General features: G+C 31.0%; 1 protein-coding gene across 1 annotated transcript in view; it reads right to left on the reverse strand.

The window, feature by feature from the left end:
• Positions 1-2026: 2026 nt before the first annotated feature.
• Positions 2027-25177, reverse strand: part of LOC136983677 (uncharacterized) — a 37958-nt gene continuing 14807 nt past the window's right edge. The window contains exons 2-6 of the mRNA XM_067280488.1: positions 15110-15256; positions 11899-12096; positions 6914-7099; positions 4316-4489; positions 2027-3539 (exon numbers count right to left, since the gene is read on the reverse strand). Of these exons, the coding sequence (XP_067136589.1) occupies positions 3250-3539; positions 4316-4489; positions 6914-7099; positions 11899-12096; positions 15110-15256 (995 nt within the window). The 3' untranslated portion in view covers positions 2027-3249. The remainder of the gene's footprint in view (positions 3540-4315; positions 4490-6913; positions 7100-11898; positions 12097-15109; positions 15257-25177) is intronic.

Below are 25177 nucleotides of genomic sequence, written 5' to 3' on the forward strand. Positions count from 1 at the left end.
TTCCCATCAACAACTACTGAAATCTTCCTGTAGGCGGCGACACTTTACACGTCTTGACAATCAAAAGCAAAATTTGTACGACACAACTCGATTGATGAGCTCCATTAATCCAAACAGCGCTCCTTCTAGCTACCGAGCACGCACCTAAATATCATTTTTTTCTGCATTAAAAAACGGCAATAAAATCTTAAAAAATATATAAAATAATTAAAGTGGAAAATCTATAAATTAAACAATATAAAAAAAATACAATGCAAACAATAAGAGAGAGACACAACTTTCTAGCTGGATCAAGCTCCCGAGTGATACTTAAAAACGTATTTTTTTCCCTTCTTCCTTCGAGAGTTGGGCTTAAAATAAAAGAAATCTCGCAGGGAAATCAAATAAATAAGCTTTTTTTCTGAAAGATGGAGGCTTACAATAATATAATTAATATCTTGGAAGGCACCTCTAGTGGCTTAAAAAAGCATACTTGGTTTATTTAAGTGTTATAGATATTAAAAAAAGCGTGGAAATTATGTCTAAGTGCGATATTATCTCTAAAAAAACACATTTATTGCCTAAGGTAACGTAATTTATTACTCGAGAAGTTGATGCCCTTAAAGAAAATATAGTTTCTAATAATATTCTATATATATTTCTATATATTTCTAATATGAGAAATATAAATAATATATTTTAAAATGTAATTTGGGGAAAGAAACACGGGACATTGGCATTTACATGAGATTATTGAACAATTTTCCTTCTTGTTTCTTAAGAAACTATGATAGAAAAATTTATTTAGAAACTCGTAAAGTATGTTCCCACTACTTTTATAAAGCGATTTGTTGGGGAAATTGGATGGTAGTTAAAAGCGAACGTAGTTTAATAAGGAAAAAATATTAATAATATAGTTTAAAAAAAATATAGAATAAACAGGAAATATTGCTGTGTTTTCATAATAAACACCGCCTTAAAGTTAAGGGTAATAAAGGTTAAGGTCGTGACCTAAACTCCGGTTCCTCTAGAACAATAGACTAGTTTGGAGTTTAGATCTCAAAAATTAAGGTAAGTTGGCTCGGTATACCGCTTACATTATGGGAAGGTCTAAAATAAGCACGAAAGGAGTCTTCTTATCACCTTTAGAGAGGAAGATTTAAGATTAAAAAGCGGTTTTACATTCAGAAACCTAAAAAAACCCACCTAAATTTCTGATACGCACACACTCCACGTGTTTACGCGACACAGCAAAGAAAAGCATTATCTAAAACACCAAATCTGCCACACGAGAGTGATATTTTTAATATTTTTAAAGCGTGTATAACTTATTTTTATAAAACACAAGAACGGCTTTTAAAAAATAAGTGTTTTTTAAGTATAAATTTTACGTATTACCCCACAAAAATATCACTCGAGTGAAGTCTATAAAGTGTTTCCCCCCCCTTTTAGTTATTGTTGGGGGGTGATTAATAAAGAAATTTCCTCTCCCCTTTTGTTAAAAGAAATAACACAGATGTATAAGACAAGGTGAAGAATGGAAATCACAGATAAATGAAATTGAAACGCATAAAATTATTTTCCTTTTTCGCCCCCCCGCCATTTTCTTTTTTGTTTCCTTAAACGTCACTGATTGAAGAATTCATTAAATATAAATCAATAATTTTTCTACAATTATTCTAGAATCACGACATACTTATATATATTTAATGTAAAGAGATTAAAAAATTCTTCTATTTTAATTTAAAAAGATTTATTTTACTTCTTTCTCCCTCTTAAATTTAATCTTAAACGATCGTTCGCGTGATCGAGTTTACTTATATATAAATCGGTAATGAAAAATAATTTTCTTACCTAAAATATGGAAGATTTTTCGGATTTTCTCACGAAATAAGCACACAGATTTCGGGTAAACGAAAATTTTTATTTTATTTTCTTTTAGAGAATTTTTCTTGACAGTTTTTTTCTTTTGTTTCGAGTTTCAACACAATTTCTACAGTGTGATTTCTTATAAAATAAAATATCCATCAATAGTGATAATCTATTATTAAATTTTCCTTATGAGCTAAGAGGATTTAAATTAATTTTAATATATATATATATATATATTTCTTTAAACATTTAACTGTAAAAAAAAACCCAATGATATGTTACTTTATAGAAAATATCCAGCAAGAAAATGAAAAAGTAAGAGGAAAGAAATATAAAATCAGGTGTTTTTTTTTCTTCTTGTTTTCTGGACTTAAAAATGTTTGAGATCCTTCTTTTCTTGTTTCTTCCCCTCTTTTTTTTATTTCGATTTATTCCAACGAGATATGTGTATGACATCGACTGTATATGTATGAATAATGCCATACAGAAGTAAAAGTGAATTGAACGACACATGACAGAATATAGCAGAGGAAAAACTATAAAAGAAATCGTTCCCAGACAACATTTGATAAGACATTTACAATCGACAGATTTGTTTAGATGCTCTGTATAAATTCTATAACAAAAGACATATAAATCGACCTCCATTCTTCTTCTTTTCTTTTTTTTATATATTGTTTTTTTCTTGTTTTTATCCATGCTAAAAAATTCAAACAGGGGTGCCACCGACTATAAACTTGTCACTAATTCGAATTCTGTATGCTATATATACATGGTGAACTATAAATAAAATACCCGATGATAAAGGAGACCAACCAAATAAAAATACAGTATAAATGAACATAGGCGGTTCTCGGCGACATAATGAGATAAATTTTGATTAAAAATATGTTTAATTTTGATTTAAGAGCGAATACAGGACTAGACGCGCCCACTTTTGCTTATTTTTACCTCTTGAACCAATCGTCGTTAAGACGAACATATTTTAACTAATCGTTTTCGTTTAAATTTCAAACCGTCGTATCTTACGCGTATCGCCGAGAACTGCTTATGTTCATAGAACTTTTTTTTTCTTTTTTTAAAATATATCTCCTTTATCCGCCGTCGAAATTATTATATTTCTTTTACAGTTCATCATGTATAAAATAAAGAAGAGAATTCTCACAACATACATCAATTTATAAAAAAAAGAAATTAAAAAAGTAGCTTAAAAGCAAATCAGAAATGAAAATCCGCGAAATGGTATGATGATATGGGAGAGAAAGTTAGGTTTTTATTTATTTATTTTTTGTTTAATCGATGAATGGTCCATGCTACTAAAATTCGTTCTCGCAGCTTGGTTTACGAGATGAAATGTATTCCGATTTTATTAATTTAAGTACGTGTAAAGAGAGTCGATCACGCATTTAAGGGACGATAAGCGGAAGGTGAATTATTGTCCCCTTCCATGTCATCACACTGAGCTTGAACAACACGGCTGGTGGCAGCATCCAGTTGTTGGTAATGGCAACCGGAGCTTAGATTCATTTTATCCTCTCTTAGTTCGATGCTCCAGAAAGGTAGTCGAAGTCTGGTTCTTCTCTGTGACCAATAACGATAACAAGTAGCAGATGCCGCCACTACTAAGAGGACTGCTAGCGTTACCACCACAGCTACCAAAGGGATAGTACCATCGTTTAGACTCTGATCTGTAAAGAAAATATAAAAAAAAGAAAAGAAAATCTCGTTTAAATTATCACCAGATGACAATTATCAACACAACTGATAAGAGGGAGGGGGGCGATTTAAGTGAATTTCCGAATTTTTGGCAGGATTCCAAAATGGTTTACCTAAATCAATTTACAATCGCTAATTTGGTGGTTGCAAGTTTTTAATATTTTTGTAATTTTTATGTTTATGAAAGCTCATTTTTTTGTGGTTTTTTTTTATTTAATTTTGAGAGGCTCATTGATGAAAGGTTATTTGCTAAAGATGGTGGTAATTTATAAGCGTGGTCACACTATTTTTTTTCTTTTTTAATTTTTTTTTGCATTAAAATCTGTTACGTTTATGAGGTTAAATTACTGTAGAAGTTAAGAAAAAAAAGAAAATGATTATCGAGAACCAGTTTGGAAGCGATGACAAATTACCGGGACGTGCTCCTTTCTTGATGGCTTTTCAAAGTATGTAAGAGCAACAGTATCAATCTGTAATAGAACGTGCTTGTACCCATTTGTACTTTTTACGGGGGTAACAAATTCCGTTTTCTGTCCCGACAAACGTCCAAAGGGAATTTCTTCAATATTTCACAATAGAATTCTTTGGTGTTCGAAAGTCGAAATTCGCAATTCGATTAAGGAAAAGGAGGGGGGAAAACAGATAGATTTTTCCCTATTAAATTTCTTTCTTTCTTACTTTTTTCCCTGATATTCTGAAATGTTTTAAAACATTTTAAAATTGGGTATATAGCCTAAGTGTAACGTACCTGTTAATTTGCTATGTAGAAGGGATGCCGTCGCTCCGGGATCGGGGCAAGTGTCACATTGGTTATCGATAGCTACACATTTATCGTCTCTCCATGTGTATCCTGGAGTACAGTTTGTACAGAGAAGACCGGTGTGACCCGGAAGACAAGAAGTGCAGGTAACGTGTCCATTCGCTGTCAAAAGAAAGTAGAAAAGCAAAGGAAATCAATATTTATTCAACTGTCATCAGCAAAGTTTCTGTTTTTATAACTTTTCAAGTTTCTTTCCTTTCCTTTTTTTATAAACATAATAATAAAAGAATCCGAAATATATATATTTTTAAAATTATACGCTTGGTTTAATTACTTAAAGCATCGGTACATTTGTATACGGCTTGGCTATATTTTTGAGCATTTAACTGACTTTTGTGCCACCCTGTATTATTTTATTATAAGCCTGTCATTGTCTTAATTTAGTAATATTTCTATTATAGACCTAACGAATAATTTACAGCTCTCGTGTAGCATATTTTGAAAGAAAATTTGCAATTTCAAGAACCAATTGAGAGATAAGCTCTCTAGAAAATAATGGCATACCGCAAAATAATTAAAGAAGCTTCCTCACAGTTGAAAGTCTAATGAGACTACAAGATAAATAAACGATTTAAGTACAATTTGATTTGTCTTCAGCGCACTTTACGTAGTTTTCAAAGTCTTGCTGCTGAGGTTACAAACGTAATTACTTAAGATCTCTCTACCTTGATACATACTTAGCTACATACATTCGCGAGAACTTTCGACTGTATTTATGTGTCTGGCTTCTTTCCATCTCTATTTTGTCTGGGTCCTTCGATTTAATACGTATAAATTGTCTCATTTTCCACATTTTTATCAGACTTGTATTTGGATTGCGCTCTTATTCTCCCCTGGAGATAAATGCCACGTCGCGTATCGTTTGGATTCTTTTCTTGATTGGTCCATTTGCTCCATCGATATCATCAAGACGTATGATGATTTCGATAAAGGTCCTGCTTCTTAATTTCCTTGTGGACCGAAGCAAATGAAAATGCACATACTTATGACAGACCTTTGAATATGGAGAATATCAAGAGGCTATAAAGGAGGAGGAAGAGAGTGAAGAGCTTATTTTGATGATTATTAAAGTGTAATTACAAGAAAATAAATAGAAAATAATACAAAAGTTTCATGATGTTTAGAATTTTCTTCTGTTCTAAAGAGTGCTTCTTCAATTTGTGGATACTTTTTAACACTTTTTAAAATATCTCCGAGTTGAAGAAGCTCCTGAACTTTAATATTAGAATCATCTTAAATTCGAAACACATTTCATTGGATTAATAATATTTTAAATTATGAAAAATGTATTTACGCTTTTGTGATTGGTTAAAAAAATTCCCGAAGTTATCACTATATTAAGGTGACCTAAAAGTCAGGTCAATTCAGTAATTTATGAAAGTATCCACAGCGTTTTAATAGGTGTCATTTTGAACAATTTCTTCAAATTTTCTACGTAATAAAATATATATAAATAGGACAATTTGAATATTTTATTAACAGGTAATACAAAAGTCAGTCAATCTAAATAAGGTAGCTTTAACTAACTTTTAGACCACCCAGTAAATATTTAGTAAAATTATCAGCATGCTTTCCTTAAATAGAATTTATTTAAATACACTAAAAAAAAAAAAAAAAAAAAAATTGAATGTATATTTTTCCGTACTTAATGCAACACCCGAATAAAACGTATAATTTAAATATACACAAAGCTTTACAAACGTATTAATTTGTAAGTAATTTTAATGGCGCTTCCCACTGGTAAAGATTTTAAAACTCTAAAAATCAATTATAGAGAAAGGACTTTAATGACTTTCCTTAAAAGAGAGAGAGAAAGTTATTTTATTTTATTTTATTTTAGTAGAAAGCACTCGACATATTTATTCTATTTGGAATCCGATAATGGAATATTTCAATCCTTGGCGTCGGATTCAATTCCTTCATAACGTTTTTAATATCAATAGTGATGTACGTCACACAGATAAAGAAGAAGAAAAAAAGCCGTTTTTAGTAACAACCTCGACAGTACGTGGAAAAAAAGGCTTTATCTACACCTCAATTCTGTCCAGAAGACTTTATGGATCCTGAACACAACATTATCCTTCGTGAGGTATCAACGATCGATGCAAGTGCCACACTCTTTATTACTATCCAGTTTTACGTGCAGCAGGAAATATTGGTAGGAAATAGCGCAGTTTTCCACACCGGATATATATATATATATATAAGAAATGCAGATATTTATTTTCGTAGATGTATCGAAGAAATGGAATACCAGATGGGCATTTCCTTCCGTATAAAATGTAGATAAGTTTAAGATAAAATTTTCAAAAGTTGAAAATTCTCTCTTCTACTCTATCTGAAAGTGTGTAGAGTTGCGTGTTTAAATTTGCATTCTTCTCTATCGCCGCCTTTCATTCCCCTCCTTTAAAAAAACCGAATTTTAATTCAATTGTCACCGAACGCGTTAAGTGCATTGGACTAAATCGCGCCCCCTGACGAAGCGTAAATACATTAAAAATTTTTAAAAGAATTAATAAAACTTACCTAAAATACATTCCCCCGCTGAAGTGATGTTGGTGCAAGGGCACGGCTTGCATTCCTCGCCCACTTTGAAGTATCCTTGAGAGCACATATCGCACCATTTACCTTCGTACCCGTTGTAACAAGCGCATTTCATGTTGTGGGGGGATCTCGTACATGCCAACGTACCGGTTTCGCTGCAATTGCACTCTGTAAGAAAACAATGCAGCCGAAACTATTAATGGTAGAGGATAGAGAGGGGGGGACGAGTTCGAAAGATGTGCACATTTAGAAATGCCGCTTTCTACTGCCGTCTAGAGGAATAAACGAACTGTTAACGTTGCACGGTGACTGTGCAGCGGGGCAGAAAGAATCAGTCTAACTGAGATGATGCAGCAACAAACTAACTAATCTGCTGCAGTAAGTAGAATGAGAAGAAAGAGAAAAGTTTCCTCTTCTAAGAATAGTTCGTCCCCAGTAACGGGGATTGTAATTGGTATCTTTCACAATTTATCTTGATATAAAGGTATATTTACTCTAGAAAAATTTAAATTACTTCTTGCAATAGTCTTATATAAGGAATTTATGCAGAAGTATGTGTATTTTGGGGGGATGGCGCTCTTACAGCGTTTGTTTAATTTAAAAATAAGATATACACAAAAATGAATTTTAAAATTTATAAAAACTCTGAATCAACAACTGGATTCTTTAAAAATATTTTTAATTAATATTGATTCAAGTAAGGAATAAACAAACTTAATTTTAATATTAATATATATATATTTGCTTTTTATATCTACGATTTAATGTATCTTTTATAGTATTTACATAAAATATATACATATATTTTTAAGCGAGAATAAATTTTATTCGAATTTTACAGATGTTCGATGGTAAAATTCTTTATAAATATACTTTTCTGAAGCTTGAAATTTGTAAATATTATATTTGAAATTTATATTGTACTTGAACAACATTGAAATAATTTCTTTATAAAGTGGAAAGGAAAAATAATAAATTTTATACAGTAAAATCTGTCCAAAACGGAAACCTGCCTAAACGGAAACAATATTCGGTACCGTACGATTCCGTTTTACACAAATTTTACTGTAAATCTATATTATATTAATTCTGGTAATTAAAGTAGTTTAAAATTCAAACAACCTTCCCACTTTGATTCGTAACGGTGAATAGGGAATAAGTTGAAGTTTCACAAATTAAATACTTTTAATATTTTGGTATTCGTCTCAAAATTAGATGCCTTATGATGTTTAGAAACTGTGAAGAGAATGCTAATAAATATTTATTTCATTAATTTTAGTGGTTACAGAAGTATATTTGTATTCACACGTACGGAATGAACAATGTAAGTAGAATATGGCAAATGATCGCAATGTCGGACTGAAATTTTTTATCAGATATTAATTTAAAAATCACATGATTTTCTGTTAAGACTGGAAGTTCCTATAGAGTTAATCGGGTCATCCGATCCCTAATCTTTTCGGATCTTGTCTCGATTTTTGTCTATCTAATCCCGTTCACGTGATTTAGGAAGGACGTACGGACAGACGGACAACTTTCAGTCTGCAATTTCAAAATTGCAGCCCAACAACAACACGAGCTTGAAAAGAGCAATTTTGTTAATTACGATAGAAATCCCCATTTAAAGAAATATTTTAAAAAGCTACGTCACTAACCCAAAGTTAAAATTGTATGCGACGCTATCTGTTACGAGATGTTATTAAGAAATAACTTTTATATTATTAATTATTCTAATAAGGAAAAAGGCTTAATTTTGAGGGTAGAGATGAGCTTTTAAAATATTGTAAATGCCAATAACGAGTAAACTTTTCGTTAAGTCCGACCCCACTCCAGATATGACTCCTATCTCCCCGCCCCTCGAGTTCAGTATTCCAAAATTGAATAGCATCAATACCCCTTATGTACAAATCACCGTGCCAAATCGGTTCGCCATATTAAACGAAACAGATGCCAAAACACACATATATATAGCCCGGGAATTTTTTCCCTATATTTGAATTTTGGGGAGTTTAGAAGTCTCAGGAAATTTGCAAAAAACCCCCGAAAGGTCAAATTTGACACGATTACAATACTCTATGTGTTACGTTACAACATCCGGGGAGTAAAAGTACTTCTTGTATTCAGACTATATTCGTTTCGCCACGCGATACAGTGAATAATTTAGCTGAGTTCTTCAAGAGTTCATTATATCGCTGATCCACTGTATCTATGGTATCAAGTTCTAATGAGAGTTAGTTAGGAACACTTTTCTTTCTTTTTTTTTTTTAAACGACGATTGATCGAGAAACCGAAAGTAACAGAAACTTGTTTATTTCCCAAACGCAACGCTAAAATATTTTGGTGTGTGAAAGGGGCGAACGATCAGTTTTGGCAAATTAATTATTAATCTGCTTACATTATATTATTATGACGTAAGAAAATAGTTACTTGTGGATTTTTTTAATTTAATATTTATCTGAAAATAACTGTTACGCTGTTACGATTGTTTCGTATCGTACAATATAAAGTTTTTGATAAGAAAATTGGGTTTAAAGTAATTTAAAAGGAACCTTGAACGAACGTGGAGAATTAAGGACCTCCGTGGTATTGCAATGGATTACCAATGAATGGTGTAACTTGCTATCAAATGTCAAGTTTGTATGTATAATTGGATTGCAATTTTAAAAGTTTGTCTAACATATTGTTATAAACCTATACATTTGTCTGTCCTACGTTAATCCCGAGAATGGAGTTATATAGATGAAAATCGAGATAGATATGGAAAGCTTAGAGGACGGAGGTCCCGATTAACTATATATGAACTTCCGTTCTGGACCGGACCAGAAGTAATGTAATTTTTTAAAGTTACATGATGATTAAAAATTGCAACCCGGCATTGTGACGATGTCACAATAAAAAATTGCTCGTTTTTTTTTTGTTTATTATACAAATTTCTTTACAGTAACAAATATTTTAAAGTGTAGATCTGTTCTATTGTGAAATTCTGATATTTTTGATGTAATTTTAAAGGATTATTCATAAAAACAATTATGAAAATGTAATTATAAAAGTCAAATGTATATTATTATGATATCGCACAATGAACTGCAATTTGTAATCATATTTTAATCTAAAAATCACGAGCCTTCCTGTCAGGAAAGGAAGTTTATACTATATATAGTTAATCAGGGCTTCCGTCCCCAAGGCTTTCCATATCAGGTCTTGATTTTCATCTAGCTCCGTTCTCGAGATTAATGGAGAACGGACAGTGGGACGAACGGACGGACGACATTGGGAATGTACAGGTCTTCAATTTGAAAATTGCAGTCCAAAAACGTTAGTAAGGGCTGTTACTCGACTTTCTGGAGGTTAAGAACTAGGAAGGAGGTCCGATAATTTCAATTATACTTCAATATAAAATTTACACAATAATAAGAACTTAAAAGATAATCTTGTTATTGATAAATTATGATAAATTTAAAATATTTTTAAAAAGTACTTTTTAGCACATTTAACATTTAACATTATCCCAAAATTAAAATTGCGTGCATCTATAATAGGATTTTATTAAAAAAATAACTTTTATACTATTAATCATAATAAATAAATAAAATTGTACGTGGCGCCACCTGTTATAAGAGTTTGTTATAAAAATTTTTTATATTTTTAATTGTTATAAAATGACAAAACGCTTAATTTTAAAAGTAGATATAATTTTATTTAAGAAAAACTGTAAATGCTAACAAGTAAAATCATCATTAAGTCACATAGCCCCCTCGATCTCCCCTCACGCTTGACCTTTAATAACCAAAATTTAATAGCATCGATGCCTCATATATAAAAATAACTCCACCATATTTCAAAATTTTTGGTTCATCCAGTTCTGAAATACAATGCAAAGTAGGCGCCAACACACACACGTACTACATACAACTTTATAACGATTTTTGGGCTGCAATTTTCAGATTGAAGACCTTTACGTCCCCACCGTCGTCCGTTCGTCCGTCCGTCCGTCTGTCCTTCGTTAATCTCAAGAACGGAGTTAGATAGATGAAACTCGAGACCAGATATGGAAAGCTTAGAGGTCAGAGGTCCCATTAACTATTAACGAACTACCGATTTGGACCGAAAGCCACGTGATTTTTAAATTGGAATATGGTTTAAAATTGCAGCCCGGCAATGTTAAGATGTCACAATAATATACATTCGAATTAAAAAAATATATACTTTTAGGCTCCTCGAATGTCAAAACGACGAAAAATACGGTATATTTAAAAAAAGAGCAAGAATTATTGTGAAATCGTCACAATGCCGGGCTGCAATTTTTAATCATATTCTTAATTTATTTAATTTAAAATATATCTTCTCAATCTCAAATTAGTAGTGTCTTGCCCCTGTACTGTACATCATTCATTTCCTGATAACAACAGTCACGCCGGTCATCTATGTAACTTCGTTCGGGAGAAATTTTTGAATTGAAATCACGTGACTTCCGGTATAGACCGCATATAGGTATTCGGGTCCTCCCGCCCCTAAGCTTTCTTTATCTGGCCTCGAATTTCATCTATCTAACACCGTTACCGAGATTAAGGAAGGGCAGACATTTGTAATTTATAGGTGTACGATTTTTTTTCAAATTGCAGCCCAAAAACCGAGAGGGGTCAAAATTTGACAGATCACCATACTTTCTCTGTTATATTCTATAAGAGCTGTGAAAATAAAAATCGGAAAAGAAAATTTTACATTGTTATATTTAACAACAGAATTAAAAAACTAAAAATCGAAAATATTTTTAGTACAGTAAAACCTGTGTAAGCCGGAAGGGTACGGCACCGAACGTTTTTCCGATCAGGCAGGTTTCGCCGTATTAAATAAATATTTCTGTCGTGTGGAAAAAACAGCATTTTTCTCTCGCATATTTGTTTAAAACACGTTGTAAACGAGTTAATTAAAAATATTAGAAAGGAAAAACGTTGTAAAAAACTTACCAAATTTTCCATCCGGGTATATATCATCGCCCACAATGAGATCTTCAACGGGGAAGAGAGTGGTGACATAAATTTCAGGAGCAGCAACTCTTTCTTTAGTATCATAAACAGCAGCCAAGACGATCCTATAATTCGTACCTTCAGTCAATTCAGTCACCATCATATGACTAGCATTCGGAGGTAATAAGAGATTCATTTCTACACCAGAAGAAAGAATTTTTAATTAAATCTCGCACTTAAAAAAATACGCCAGCGATTAAGTTCTAGAAAGAAAATAAAATTAAGAAAGGAGGAAAAAAATATTCCTATATAAGATTGACAAATTAAATGTTTGTCGGGGTTCGAAATTAAAATGTCATTTAAAGAAAGTTACGTAACTTTCCCGGTAAAAAAATTTAAGATTGCGCGTGGTGCCATCTGTTATGAGATTTTATCAACAAATTTTTATGTTATTAATTATTATAAAATGAAAAAAAGCTTAACTCTGGCGGAAGGGATGGGTTTTATAAAGGAGTGAAATGGTTGTAAGGAGTAAAATCGTTATTAAATCCGAACTTGGCCCCACGACCATTAACCACCAAAATTTAATGGCATTGGCATCAATGCCCGTAATACACTTACCATACAAAATTTCAGAAATTTCCGACATAAGGATGAAGTTAATAAGCATCAAAGTGGGTGGACAAAATCGTGCCAACCCTACATACACTAACAACCATACGTACGGCAAAATCCCCCAAATTTTTGGCATTTCTCGACGTTTGGAGGCCACCGAGTCCAAAAAATGTAAAAATTTAGGGGGATTCGATAGCCATACTTTCCCTCCGTTATACATAACAGCCGGCATAGTAAAAGAAAAGAATAAAAAGAGGAGGAGCGAGAGGAAGAGAAAAGGTTAACAGTGGAAAATTTCATAGATGAAATAAAATTCAACAAAAATCTCAACAGTTTTCGAAGTTCAGTGATCTGAAAGCAAAATGGCAAAGAAAATAATGAAACGGAATCAGTAATGCCTGAAGATAAAAATGTCTTTGTAAGAATCAAGGATATTCAGCAGCCGTTCTAGAGCATCATCTATTACCATTCATATCAGCAGCTGTCAGTAGAAGGAATAAAAGAAATCGATTCTAATCGTCTTCTTTGCATTGACTGAAGAAGTAAACCTATTTTCCATATTGGAAGGGGGAAATTTAAAAGAAAAATAAAATAAAATAAATTAAAAATAAAAAAAATTTGTCATTTTCTCTTTACCCGGTCCAATTATACTGAAGAAATATAATTGAAAGATATGAAGTATACACAAGTTAAAGCCATTTGTGTAGGATTATAGGTGACGGTCTTGGTGAATTATTATTAAATTGATAGAATGCTTCAGTCGCTCGACTAAAGTAAACTCGAGAGTGCTTTCTCTCTCTAATTTATTTGTTGAATCGTCTATGATTTTTGCAATTTAAATTTATTTCAAATTTGGAGATTTGCGAATTTTTCCCCCTTTCTTCTTCTTTTTCTTCACCCTCTCTTTTAACACCGCGAGGAGGGAAAAAATATTCGTGCTTTTGATGACTTTCCCCCTTTTTTCCCGTAGGTAAACTCTTCAAATTTCACTTTAGAAATGAGAAAAATCATTTAATTCTGCTCTGTTTTTGAAAAAATTCGTGTTACATCTCTCTCTAAATTTATGAGAGAAAATTAAATATTTTGCGACGTGACATCCCTTTAAAAAAAGTAACTATAAAAATGGTCGTTGTTCGGAGGTTATTCACAACAAAAATAAAAATAATCCCGAAAGAAAACGGCCGCTGTTTAGAGGTGGTCGTTATTGAAGGTTCGACTAATCCCCTATCCAAGGATCTAAATAATTAATCCATCTTCGTTAAGGAAATCTCAATTATTCTAGAATATAGATTAAGATTTCAATTATTTTTATTATTAATTTTAATATAGATAATTTTCGTTTAAAATTAATTAATGAATCGATTAAAACAGCCGACAGATATAAACATAAATTAATTAGTATATTATCTTGTATCCTACCGAATATCTAACGATTTTTTTTTCTTTTTGTGTTTTGTGCGTATAAAAATCGATAGATTTCCAGGTAATCCTGCACACTTTCAGTTTTGTTAGATCAGAAAATCGTACAAAACTTTCACTGATAAACAAGGAGAAGCGGCACGCAAAATTAAAAAGAAAATACCCCTAGAAATAGTAAAATATATATTACATTTTCAGCTAGGAAGCGAGAAAAACACAGAATAGATCGAAGTAAAATGCGAATAATTACGTTAAGGTGTGCGACATGTTTAGAAAAAGAGGGGAAATGAGAGTAGAAGCGATACAGTTATCATATAATCGATAGTATCGAAAGTGGCGAAGGAAGAGATTGTTTTACTCTTTTACTAATCGACACTAAGTCTCCTAATGGAATTTAGACTCGGCCTTCACATCACAAGAAATCCAATCGACCATTTTGAAAGCTTGGAAGAGTTTTTCTTTCCTTCCGAATACTTTTTTCCTTTTTCCCCCCTATGATTCTGTTAATTTTCTTGTTGGAAATCACTTTGACAAAGGCGAAAGAGATTGAAACGACCTTCATAAAAGGCAAACATCGACAGGAAATTAAGTCTTTCGTAAATTAGACAAAAGTTGAAGGTGAATTGAAGTAGGCTTTTCGACTTAATTTAAATGCGAATTCTCCCGAGTACAGAAATAATTTGCAAAGTAGAAAGAAAGTGATTCTTTGATTTCCTCCCCCTTCAAGTTTTTCAGAAGGAAGAAGCAATAATTCGCTTTAAACAGGAGCAGCAGGAGCAGGAGAAGGAGGAGGAGAAGGAGAATGCGGAAGAGGAAGAAGAAAAGTAGAATTTATGAATGAAACGAATTAAATATAATAAAGATCCGCCTATTAATTATATTTTAATAAAGCGTGCCTTAATGTAATTAATGAAAATATATAAGATTAGTTTAATTAAATAAAATTACGGCTTTGATTTAAATTTATTAAAACCGAAAAAGGGAAAGAGAAAAAAAAATCTAACAGGAAATTAAGGTGTTGTATTATTTATTTTAAGTGTAAACCTTTCTTAACGCAGCAATGTATGAAAAATCAGATATGTGATGGAGTGTGCTTGTGTAGATAACGTGATTGAAAATGTCCCCATGTTGATACATGTATCACTAGTCCTATAGATTATTTGATAGAAAAACCTACCTTTATCCTGTTTGTCACGTACGTTGTATGTAAGCGAATAAGCAACGAGATCTCCGCTTTGATTCGCAATCAACAAAGGTGGTTTCCATGTTAAAGTAAACGAATGTTCGGCCACTGCATCTATCGATAACTGTTGAGGAGACAAATCTGAAAAGAAAAGAAAATATATATATATATAAATTTTAATTACATCATAACTTAGAAACTGAAAAAAGATGAAATATATTTGATATATTAAAATTTCAACTGGTAAAGTATTGAAAATCGACAGAGAATTTCTAACAAAATGACATATGTACTGTACAGAAATCGATTCGTTACCTTATTCCTTCTTATGAAAAAAAAAAAAGAAGAAGAAAAATTTGTTGGAGAAAACCATTTCCAATAACAGAAAACTGGATAAAATTAACCCCTAAAAAAAGGGGAGAGTTTTTTAAGGTTAAATTAATAATAAAAAATTCAAACGGGGAATATCAAACTCGAAGCAATTTTCTAAGACATATGAAATATAAAATTCGATTAAAAATCTGTCGGTACCAATTGAAAGAATGGCATTTTTTTAAGCATAAAAAGTTAAAAAAAATCTATTAAACAAGACGATCTTATCGAAACAACTTATCAGTTCTTGAAAACTCCCTCTGGGACTTGAATCTCTTATCTAGAAAAGTATTCTTAGGAGTAGAAAAGAAGAAGAGGAGAAGGAAGAGAAATCTTTTAGATTAGAGACAGTTTGTTTTCATTCTTACGACGTGATAATTTTGCCATCTGCAAAGCTCCAGGCTAAAGTAAAGATAATTGTCTACTAATAAACAAAGATATCAGAGTATAATAAATAAAAGCAATTTTCTTCGATAACCAATTTTTTTTAATAATATTTTTATTATTATTACTATACAAGTATAGGAGATGAACAGATAAAATTGATGACAGTGTGATTCATATACCCTTATCGAAGATAAATTAATGTCGACAGTGGCTATTAATTCACCGGAGCAGTTAGAGACGAACTTTAACAGGAATTATTTATCCTTAAACAGGGTCGTACATGTAATTTTAGGCTAGTTTGAGGACACGAAGATGTATATGATGTACGTGACACGAGACCATAAGAGAGAACTCTCTCATTCGATTTTCGAAATGAATTATTAGCGTAGTGCATCGAAATAAAACTATATTTCTAAAAATATAACTTAGTTTTATTGATTGATGGCAAGGGAGGGACATAAAAAAACATAATGTATAATTTGATAACAACGTGAGGAATTTATAGTAAATAATTACTGAAGGGGTGGTTTACATGAGCGCACCGGATTCGAGACTACGTAACATGTTTAATATATTAAAAAAAATCGACGATTGGTAAGATTCACGTCGGCAATTTTCGTAGAATAATAAATCGGCTATAATTTTCTACAATGTAAAACAACGTTACGTCTCTTAAAATTTTAAAAATCTACAAATTACGGAGGGGGGAAGGTTACGAAAACGTAGCACCTGTCACAAAGTGCTACGACATTATTGCTGTGTTTAGACACACAAAAAAATGACATTGTCTCGTCTAACTGACATGATATATATATGAGGATATGGCCAATGCAACGGCTGAATTCATTTTTTGGAGTATAAGTCCAGTGGAGAACAGTTGTCGAGAGGAGCTGTTTGTCAGCTTCTAGATTATCCAGGATTTATTCCACAGCAAGAAAAGAATATAAACTTTCCTTACGGTAAAATATTTATTCTCGTTGTCATAAACGTTATAATTTAATTAACAATTCTCCTGGAAGCTCATTTAATAGTATTACCGACGAAAACATTAAAAGTTTTCTCCCCTTTTTGATAAATTTATCGAACGTAAAGTAATGCGTGAAGTGGGATGCATAATTTGCTTTCGTTTACCAAAAGAAATCTACATACATTATAAAATTCTTCAACCTTCTTTTTTCCCAAGCAACTTTCCTACTTATAAACATTTCAATAACTTTTATCCAAGAATTAATACGTTAAAAACCTTTGCACGATTCGTTTAACGTGATTAATTGATGGCACTGGAGGATGTCTAATGATTCGGAATCACTCAAACAGACATTAAATTTCGTCTGCGTAATTCTTAGAAAAGAATAAATATTTTACTAACAAATTTATGACAATAGGAAAAAAAATAATAAGGATTACATTTTAATCTAGAATAAATGACCATCTTGTTGAAAATTGTAGTAAATAAGGCGTAATAAAGGGTGAAAAATGCTTATTTACAAGATACCAAACGTCTATTAAATATTCATTTCTATTTTCAAGACATAATGCTACATTATGAAAGAATGAAACCATAATTATCCCTTTGTTTTTCTTTTCTCTATGCTTAAAATTTGTGATTAAAATTAAGAAGGTGTACGCAAAAATATAATTTAACTTGTAATTCAAAAGTCTGTAACTATGTAAGTAGCTAGATACTTAAACCATGTTTGGCTCTACGCTCCTATTTCTTTCCTTTCTTCCTCCTCCTCCTCCCTCTTTTTTTTTGCCTAATTATAAGAATTCTTTGTTCGTTCTTTAAAGACTTTCGAGTGACAACGGTTCGTTGTTTCCACTCGAAAAATAGAAGGCTAAAAAATAATTAAAATAACGTTTGAAGAGTTGAAGGTTCTTTTTTTCAGCTTTAAGAATTTGTTTAAAAAACGTTCTTGTACTGTACAATTTATGTTTTATTCCTTACCTTAAAAATAAATAATTCTTTTGTAATTTAGCTGTCTCCTTTTTAAGTATACAGAGTGAAATTTCAACAAAAATATTAAGTTTGGAAGATGGTAGAATAGATTAGAAGAACAGAAACTGCTTTACAAACATAGGCAGTTCTCTATTTGATATCGAAGATAAAATGCGTTAAAGATTATAGAAAATTAACGCTAATTGGTTGAAAAAACAGAAATTAACAGATGTAGGCGTGTTTCTTTTTAATTTATTTTCCGAGCCAACCAATAAATAATCATTTACTCAAAAATGTGTCTAATAAACTTTTAATGATAGCTTAGATGTTTTAGCTACTATATTAAGCGGAGAACCTCCTGTATTTATATTTATTTGCACAGTTTTTCATTTACTAGAATTATTTCGGCGTTAAATTATTGCATTTATTTTAACGATTAACGGCTGTTATTTCAGGTTTTTATCAAATAAAAACGAGCAGAATTATGTTTACTTCTGTCTATATTTACTTCATCAATCAATCTTTGTCAAAACTACGGAATCTCCGGCAATCCTTTGTTAAAATATCTATCGATAAAGATGTCTATATTCGCATGGAAGCTTTTATTTAATTTCTTTTTTCTTCTTCCTAATTTCTTTTTCCAAAAGTTACTATATTTTACTAGCCTTCACCTTGCTGAATTGGATTAAGAGGTCTATGATTATTCAATCTATCGATGCATTCTTTCAATATATTTCTGCATTCCTTCCAAGTTCTTTCGTAAAATTAACTTATAAAAATCTTCTATAACTTAATAACAGTATAAGAAATTTCATTTAAACTTTAAAAAAAAGAAAAAATTGATAAGAGAAGAGAAAGATGTGCAAGGATAAAAGCGAATTTCGAAAACAATTCTTAGATTTCCTACAAAAAAATGGCGACATAAAAACTGCAGATTTTATCGAAAGAATGATCTAGTTTAAGAATACGTAAATTTATTTTTATAGTAAAGTATTTACATGGATTTTCTTTAGGAAAAAAAAAATATATATGGAAGAAGAGTGTAGTTGAGGTTTACGTCGAGAGATTGTTTTAACGTTAATTGATGTGTTTATGATAGGTTAAATAAGATAAATTCGAAAAATTAAACTTAATTTTTTACTTTTTTCCCCCTGGATCTATTCCAAATTGAAAGTATTAAAAACTCATCATCAATAGCTACTATCTTCTCGCACAAAAATCGATATTTTTTTGTAAGAAAAATTAGTAAATAGCATTATAAGATTACAAGTTAATAGCAGGCAATTAAAACGAGAAAGAGAGAGAGACACTAGACGATTTAAATGTTATGTAAGGCATTAAAAAAGTATACATATATATATATATATATATATAGCCTATATAATATAAAATAAAAGAATAGAAAACAAAAAGAGACAGTTGACCTTTCTCTCTATTCATCACAAATTATAAACGGTGTTTTTATTCTCGACCGCTGTCAGCAGTTCAATTATCAGGAGTCGACTGTACAAGCTCGGCGCGACAATGGACACTAATTAAGTCTCCCTATCTGCCAAGTCGACGACACGAACAAGGGAAAAAAGAAAGGAGAATATTGGTCTAGATGCGTCAAACCGTGGGAGGTGAGAACCCTTAATGAATAGGGTGATTCCAAGACAGGTTGAGCGCTCCGAGATAAATGACTAACCATGGATTTGTTTGTGGAGGAACGAAAGGAATTTGTACATTATATTGTGACTAGAAGAACGGATTAATGTGTCTTTTTCTGGTTAGAAGATGCAGAAACGGTGATTTTTCTTCCTTTATATACGACTTTTTTTTAAAAGTAAAAAGAGATTTTTCGGTTCTTTATTAAGTGACATCAGCTACATCTGTTTCGAATTGATCTCCCCTCTTTTAACGTTGTAGAGCATTTGGTGGTGTGTTTAAGTGCAGTTACGCTATTTATCCGTTGGCTGCTACAGAATTCGATGAAAGAAAACTAATCGAGTAGAAAACCACTAAATATCTCTGGTTCACATCAGTTTGGTATCGTTAAATGTTGATTTTTCTGAGGATCTTTCTTAACCATTTATGCCGTTCCACTACGTTCAATCTGAAAAATGGTTCCTTTAAAAGAAAATACTTAAGCGTTACATAATAATGGCATTCCCGAGATAATAAAAAGGAATCAATTTTGTAAATAGAAATGATAATTTCCTTTTATTAAAATTAGAAAATTAAATATAAATAAAAGAAACATCTGCCTTTTCCTGAAAGTTACAATTAAAGAGTTGGAATCACTGGCCAATTGCTATTATTTTTCCCCTTTAAATGCCGAGTGAAGGGAGGGTGAAAAATGCAAAGAAACTCAACATTTACAATTGCATGATTAATATTGAACGCATTGTTCAATAGCTATGCAGTTCCATCTGCAGTTTTCTCATTTATAATCACGGTTGGCGGCCGATCGAAACGGATAACAAATGGAGTACATTAAAATTCGATTGGATTTACAAATAACGTTTCCATATCCTAACAAAGAACACGTGTATGGAAACTGTATAAAATAGTTCACAAGAGAATGTTTTATGCACCAGTAACTATAGAGAAAAAGGAGGAATTTATATATATAATATATATATTGCAGAAAATCTTACCAACTGTTGAAAGCTTGTGTTTTATTTACTTCTCTAAGTAATGTATCTTTCAGATGCGATAATAAACCAACAAAAACCGGAGGTGAAAGTATCTCTAGATCGATGATAAATGGAGTAATAGAAGACGGAAGTTCATCAGAAGAATGTGTGATAACTGTATGGAGTAAATCATAAGTGTAGAAAGATAGAAAAGATTTCTCTAGTACTTGTTACCGATAACGTTTGAGCATCTCTTTCTCTCTTCCTCTTAAGGATAAAGCTATTACACATTTACTTTAAAAAAAACAAAGCGTTAAGGACATTTAATAAGCGCATTTGTTTCTTTTACAGAAAAAATAACAAAGAAGAAAAACACGTGTTTCCAAGCAAACATGAATAAAACATTTTTATACTAGAATTAATTTATTATAAAAATAATCTTATATGTTAAGTACACGGAATACATTATCCAAATGGTGGTAAAATAATCACAATCAAATTTAGATAATCTTAGCATTTTTTTTTTCTTTCTTCACACAAAAAAGTTTCTGTAAAATAGTAAATCTTTCTCGTTAGGAAGAGATTTAGAAATAAGAAAAAAATAAAAAAAAAAAAAAAGATTGACAATGTAGTCTCGTTTAAAGCTAGAGAAACACAAGAGTTTTAATATATATATATATAGTTTTTCCTTCTGTAACATCAAGATGAAAAAAAAGAAAGAGGAAAAGAGGAGAAGATAATTCAAGAGAAAAATATGTAGCAATATACAATGGAGTAGAGAAATAGATTTTACAAAGCAAAGCACGTTCAACATCCGAGTTTAGTAGATTTTTGTTCGTCGCGAGAAACTTTGATGGAATATGAATGTTCCATTAAAATGCCAATACCAACGTTTGTGCAATACAAGATCATTTATCAACTATACAGCGTTAGGCCAGAAACGAAAGAGTAACGAAATAAATTGATTGTTTTTATGAGGGATCCCGTGATTTTTTTTAAAACATTATTAATCAAAAATACTCACGTTTAAGGACAGTAATCGTCACGAAGATACGTTAGATAGGTAATGCAACACACAAGAGATGATTTATACCTTTTAACGGGTCGGGGAGATAAATCAGTAAGAGGTAACATTAAAAATTATATCGGTAACGTCGAGAGATGTATAAAGAATTTAGAATTAAAGAACATTAGTTAAAGGGGAAAAAAAGAAGAGAAATTCGATCGATCAATTGAGAGAAGACATCTTTACAGTAGAAGGTTAATAGTACAATTTAAGTTAGTTTAAAGGGGGCGGTTAAACATTCTTAACTTGAAGAAAATGAATGAGTAGCGAGTGATTCCGTTCTTCTGGAGTAATGGTTTAAGATAGAATTGAACAAGAAAGTAAAAAAAAAAAAAAAAAAAAAATTGTAAAAATAAATCAGGATCCGGAAATTGTTCTTTGCAACGTCCGAGATCCTGAAAGGATTCTTCAAATGTTGATGACAGGAAAGAAGTCGATCGTAATAATGGAATTAAGTATCGAGTACTTTTCTATCTGAAGAGAGAGAAAGAATAGGTTAACTTTAATACTTAATGCAGAGAGAATGGTTAAATTTTTACAAAACAACGAAATCATGTTTTCTACTTAATAAAAACGATACTTTATCTGTAATACTTTAAAAAAACATTAATATGGTTATGTATTGCCACAAAACTAAGGTAAAATTTGGATCAAATAACAAAATCGAAATATTTCTTTATCCGTATCAAATGATACAAATAAATATCCACGTCGGTTAATTTTCCAACGTTCTTTCATATTTACAGTATTAGTATTATACTACAAATATATATATATAATACTTGTAAATATTAATATATATACGAGTATGCTACGTATATATAGTATTATGAACTGTACCCTCGTACTAGCAGTAGCAAAATAATTTTACTGTTAATATTACTGCTACAGGTATAGCTAAGTACTGTAAGGTACAGTACGTATGGTATTCATACTTAGTACTCTGTACTTATTCACACAGTAAAAAATTCTGAAAATTAACTGGTATGGCTTAGTATCGATATTTACTTATCTATCAGTTAATTTTTGTAAAATTTTTTAAAAAGTATTATGTGAATATTAATACTACTAGTAGCAAAACATTTCCCCTATGTCTGTATTCATATACGGACATAGGGAAAATATTAGTACGTATATACCAAGTATAAGTATGTAATACAGTACTTGGTTGTATCAACCAAGTACAGCCAAGTACTACTACTTAATACTTAGTAATACTTGGTTGATACAGTACAATCAGGTATAGTACCAAATCAGGTACAGTATAACCAAGTACTACAACGTAAAAAAATATAAATTATTAGTATTCACAGTATTATTTGATTCAAAAAAAGTTATACCTACACGCGATAGGAGAGCGGGGAAAGTTATACCTACTTAAAAAATATGAAAAAATGTTTACCCCATCAATTAATTTCCCAGAATTTAAAAATATATATATTGTTATCATTACAATAGAATTTTGTTTAAATACACATTCATAAAAATACTTTAAAAAACTGGAAAAAATTCATTTTTAAAAAGCTTAAAATAGAATAAAAACCCACTTTAGATAAATGCATAATTAAATCACGCTTAAATTATTTTATTTTTTCTTAAATCGATTGCGACGATTGTTAATGTAATAGTACAGGAACTTAACTTTTATATTTTTCCATTAAATTGCTTTTTAAATATACTCTTTCGTGTAATTTAACACTTAAAAAAAAGAGTTTAATTCGGTCGAACACTTAACCTAGATTACACAAACTTAATATAGAGTTTCGAGTAACAATACTCGAAACTCTATATCACTTGTTACGTAAGGCATCTTGCAGTGTGCTGATACAGTAACAGCAGAGTCCACGTTTTATTTTAATAATGTAATTCAAGATGCGTAACTCGTGTCGACAATAAATGAGACGTTTATCTTGTGTTACATCAGCAATATCAGATTTTGTTTAAATATATATGTTAAATTGCGCGAGATTTAATTATTACAGTAGTATTCTTTGTTAAAATAGTAACGTTGTAACTGTAGTAGTATTTATGGAAAGTGGTAACATAAATCTACATCGTATGTGTAAGATTGGTAATTTATATAGTGATATTAGAACTAGATAACATTATTTAAACTGTTAATATACTGTATAAGTATCATTCCTTTTAAATTACAGGACGATATTAGAAATTCTTTTAATGCTACAATAGTATTTCACAAAACGATAGTGACAGAGTTTGTATAAATGATCACACAGACAAGCATTTTTGGAGTATTGTTAAATCTGAATGTTAAAACTATAGCAGCATTCTTGAAAGATTGGTATCTTATCCAGTAATGTGGGGCCATTTTCTCCTCTTCTCAAAAGTTTTAATGCTGTAGTAGCATTCCTCTTTCAAATTACACACAATACCAACAATATTTGTGTTGATTTAAATCTGAATGTTAAAACTGAATGTTAGAAGTATTCTTCAATGATTGGGATTTTATCCAGTAATATGCAACCATTTTCCCCCTCTTCTCAGGCTGATGATACTTATATAATACCATACTTTACTGTAGATCTTGAAAGTTTTAATGCTGTAGTAACATTCCTTTCGAATTACAGCACAATATTTGTGCTGATTTAAATCTAAATGTTAAAACTACAGTAGCATTCTCGGAAGATTGGTACTTTATCCAGGATTGTCGAACCATTTTCCCCTCTTCTCAGGCTGATGATAATCATATAATACCATACTTTACTGTAGATCTTGGAAGTTTTAATGCTGTAGTAACATTCTTTTCAAATTACAGCACGATGCCGATAACATTTGTGCTGATTTTAATTGTTAAAACTATAACAGCACAATTCTCTACTGATTTATATAATAACGAGTTAAATTCGATAAAGTTTTGAATTGTTATATCTATATTCTTAACTATGGCATGATATTGCTTCAGGCTGTTTAAACTATTATTCTAGCATCAATTATTACTATATTAGCATTAGATATGTAATTCATGTAAATATGTATTATAATTAGATTTATTGTCAAATTTAATAACAAGTTATTGTTTAAATCTTCTGTTATACATGGAATTCGGTGTTAAATACATAACCTTTCTTAATTTTCAAAGTGTAGTAAAGATTTAATATAGGCCTGCAGTATTGAGTTTTGTGTAACATTTTTATAATTTTTTATCGAATAATTTCTAATTTTAAATAATAAAAATTGATTTTAGAGTTTTAGGTATGTTCGAAACTCTAAAATAAAAATCAATTCTGAACGTTTATTAACGTTTTGATCAACGTTTATTAAGAAATTAAAGATTTCATCAACGTTTATTAACACATTAAAATGCCTGAAACGTTTTTAGCAACGTCAAACGTTAATGTAGAAACGTTAAAGATAACGTTTTCAAAGAAATTGATTACATCGTTGCAGGCAACGATTTTGACAATGTTCTTCTGTAACTAAAAAACACTGCTTGCGGCGTAAAACGTTACAGACAACACACTTAAGAAGATTTTAAAATTAAAATAAATTAATTATAAACGTTTAAAGTCACGTTTTTAACGTCACTAAAGAACGTTTACATGATATTTTCGTAGCAACGTTAAATGTTAACGTCGAAACCTCTCATACAGCAACATTTCCAATTAAAAACTCGCTTATAACGCTTTAAAATGTCCCCAGACAACGTTTCTTAGCAGCGT

This window comes from Centruroides vittatus, unplaced genomic scaffold, assembly GCF_030686945.1.
Source record: "Centruroides vittatus isolate TY-2023 unplaced genomic scaffold, ASM3068694v2 contig_884, whole genome shotgun sequence".
In the NCBI taxonomy this organism is placed as follows: domain Eukaryota; kingdom Metazoa; phylum Arthropoda; class Arachnida; order Scorpiones; family Buthidae; genus Centruroides; species Centruroides vittatus.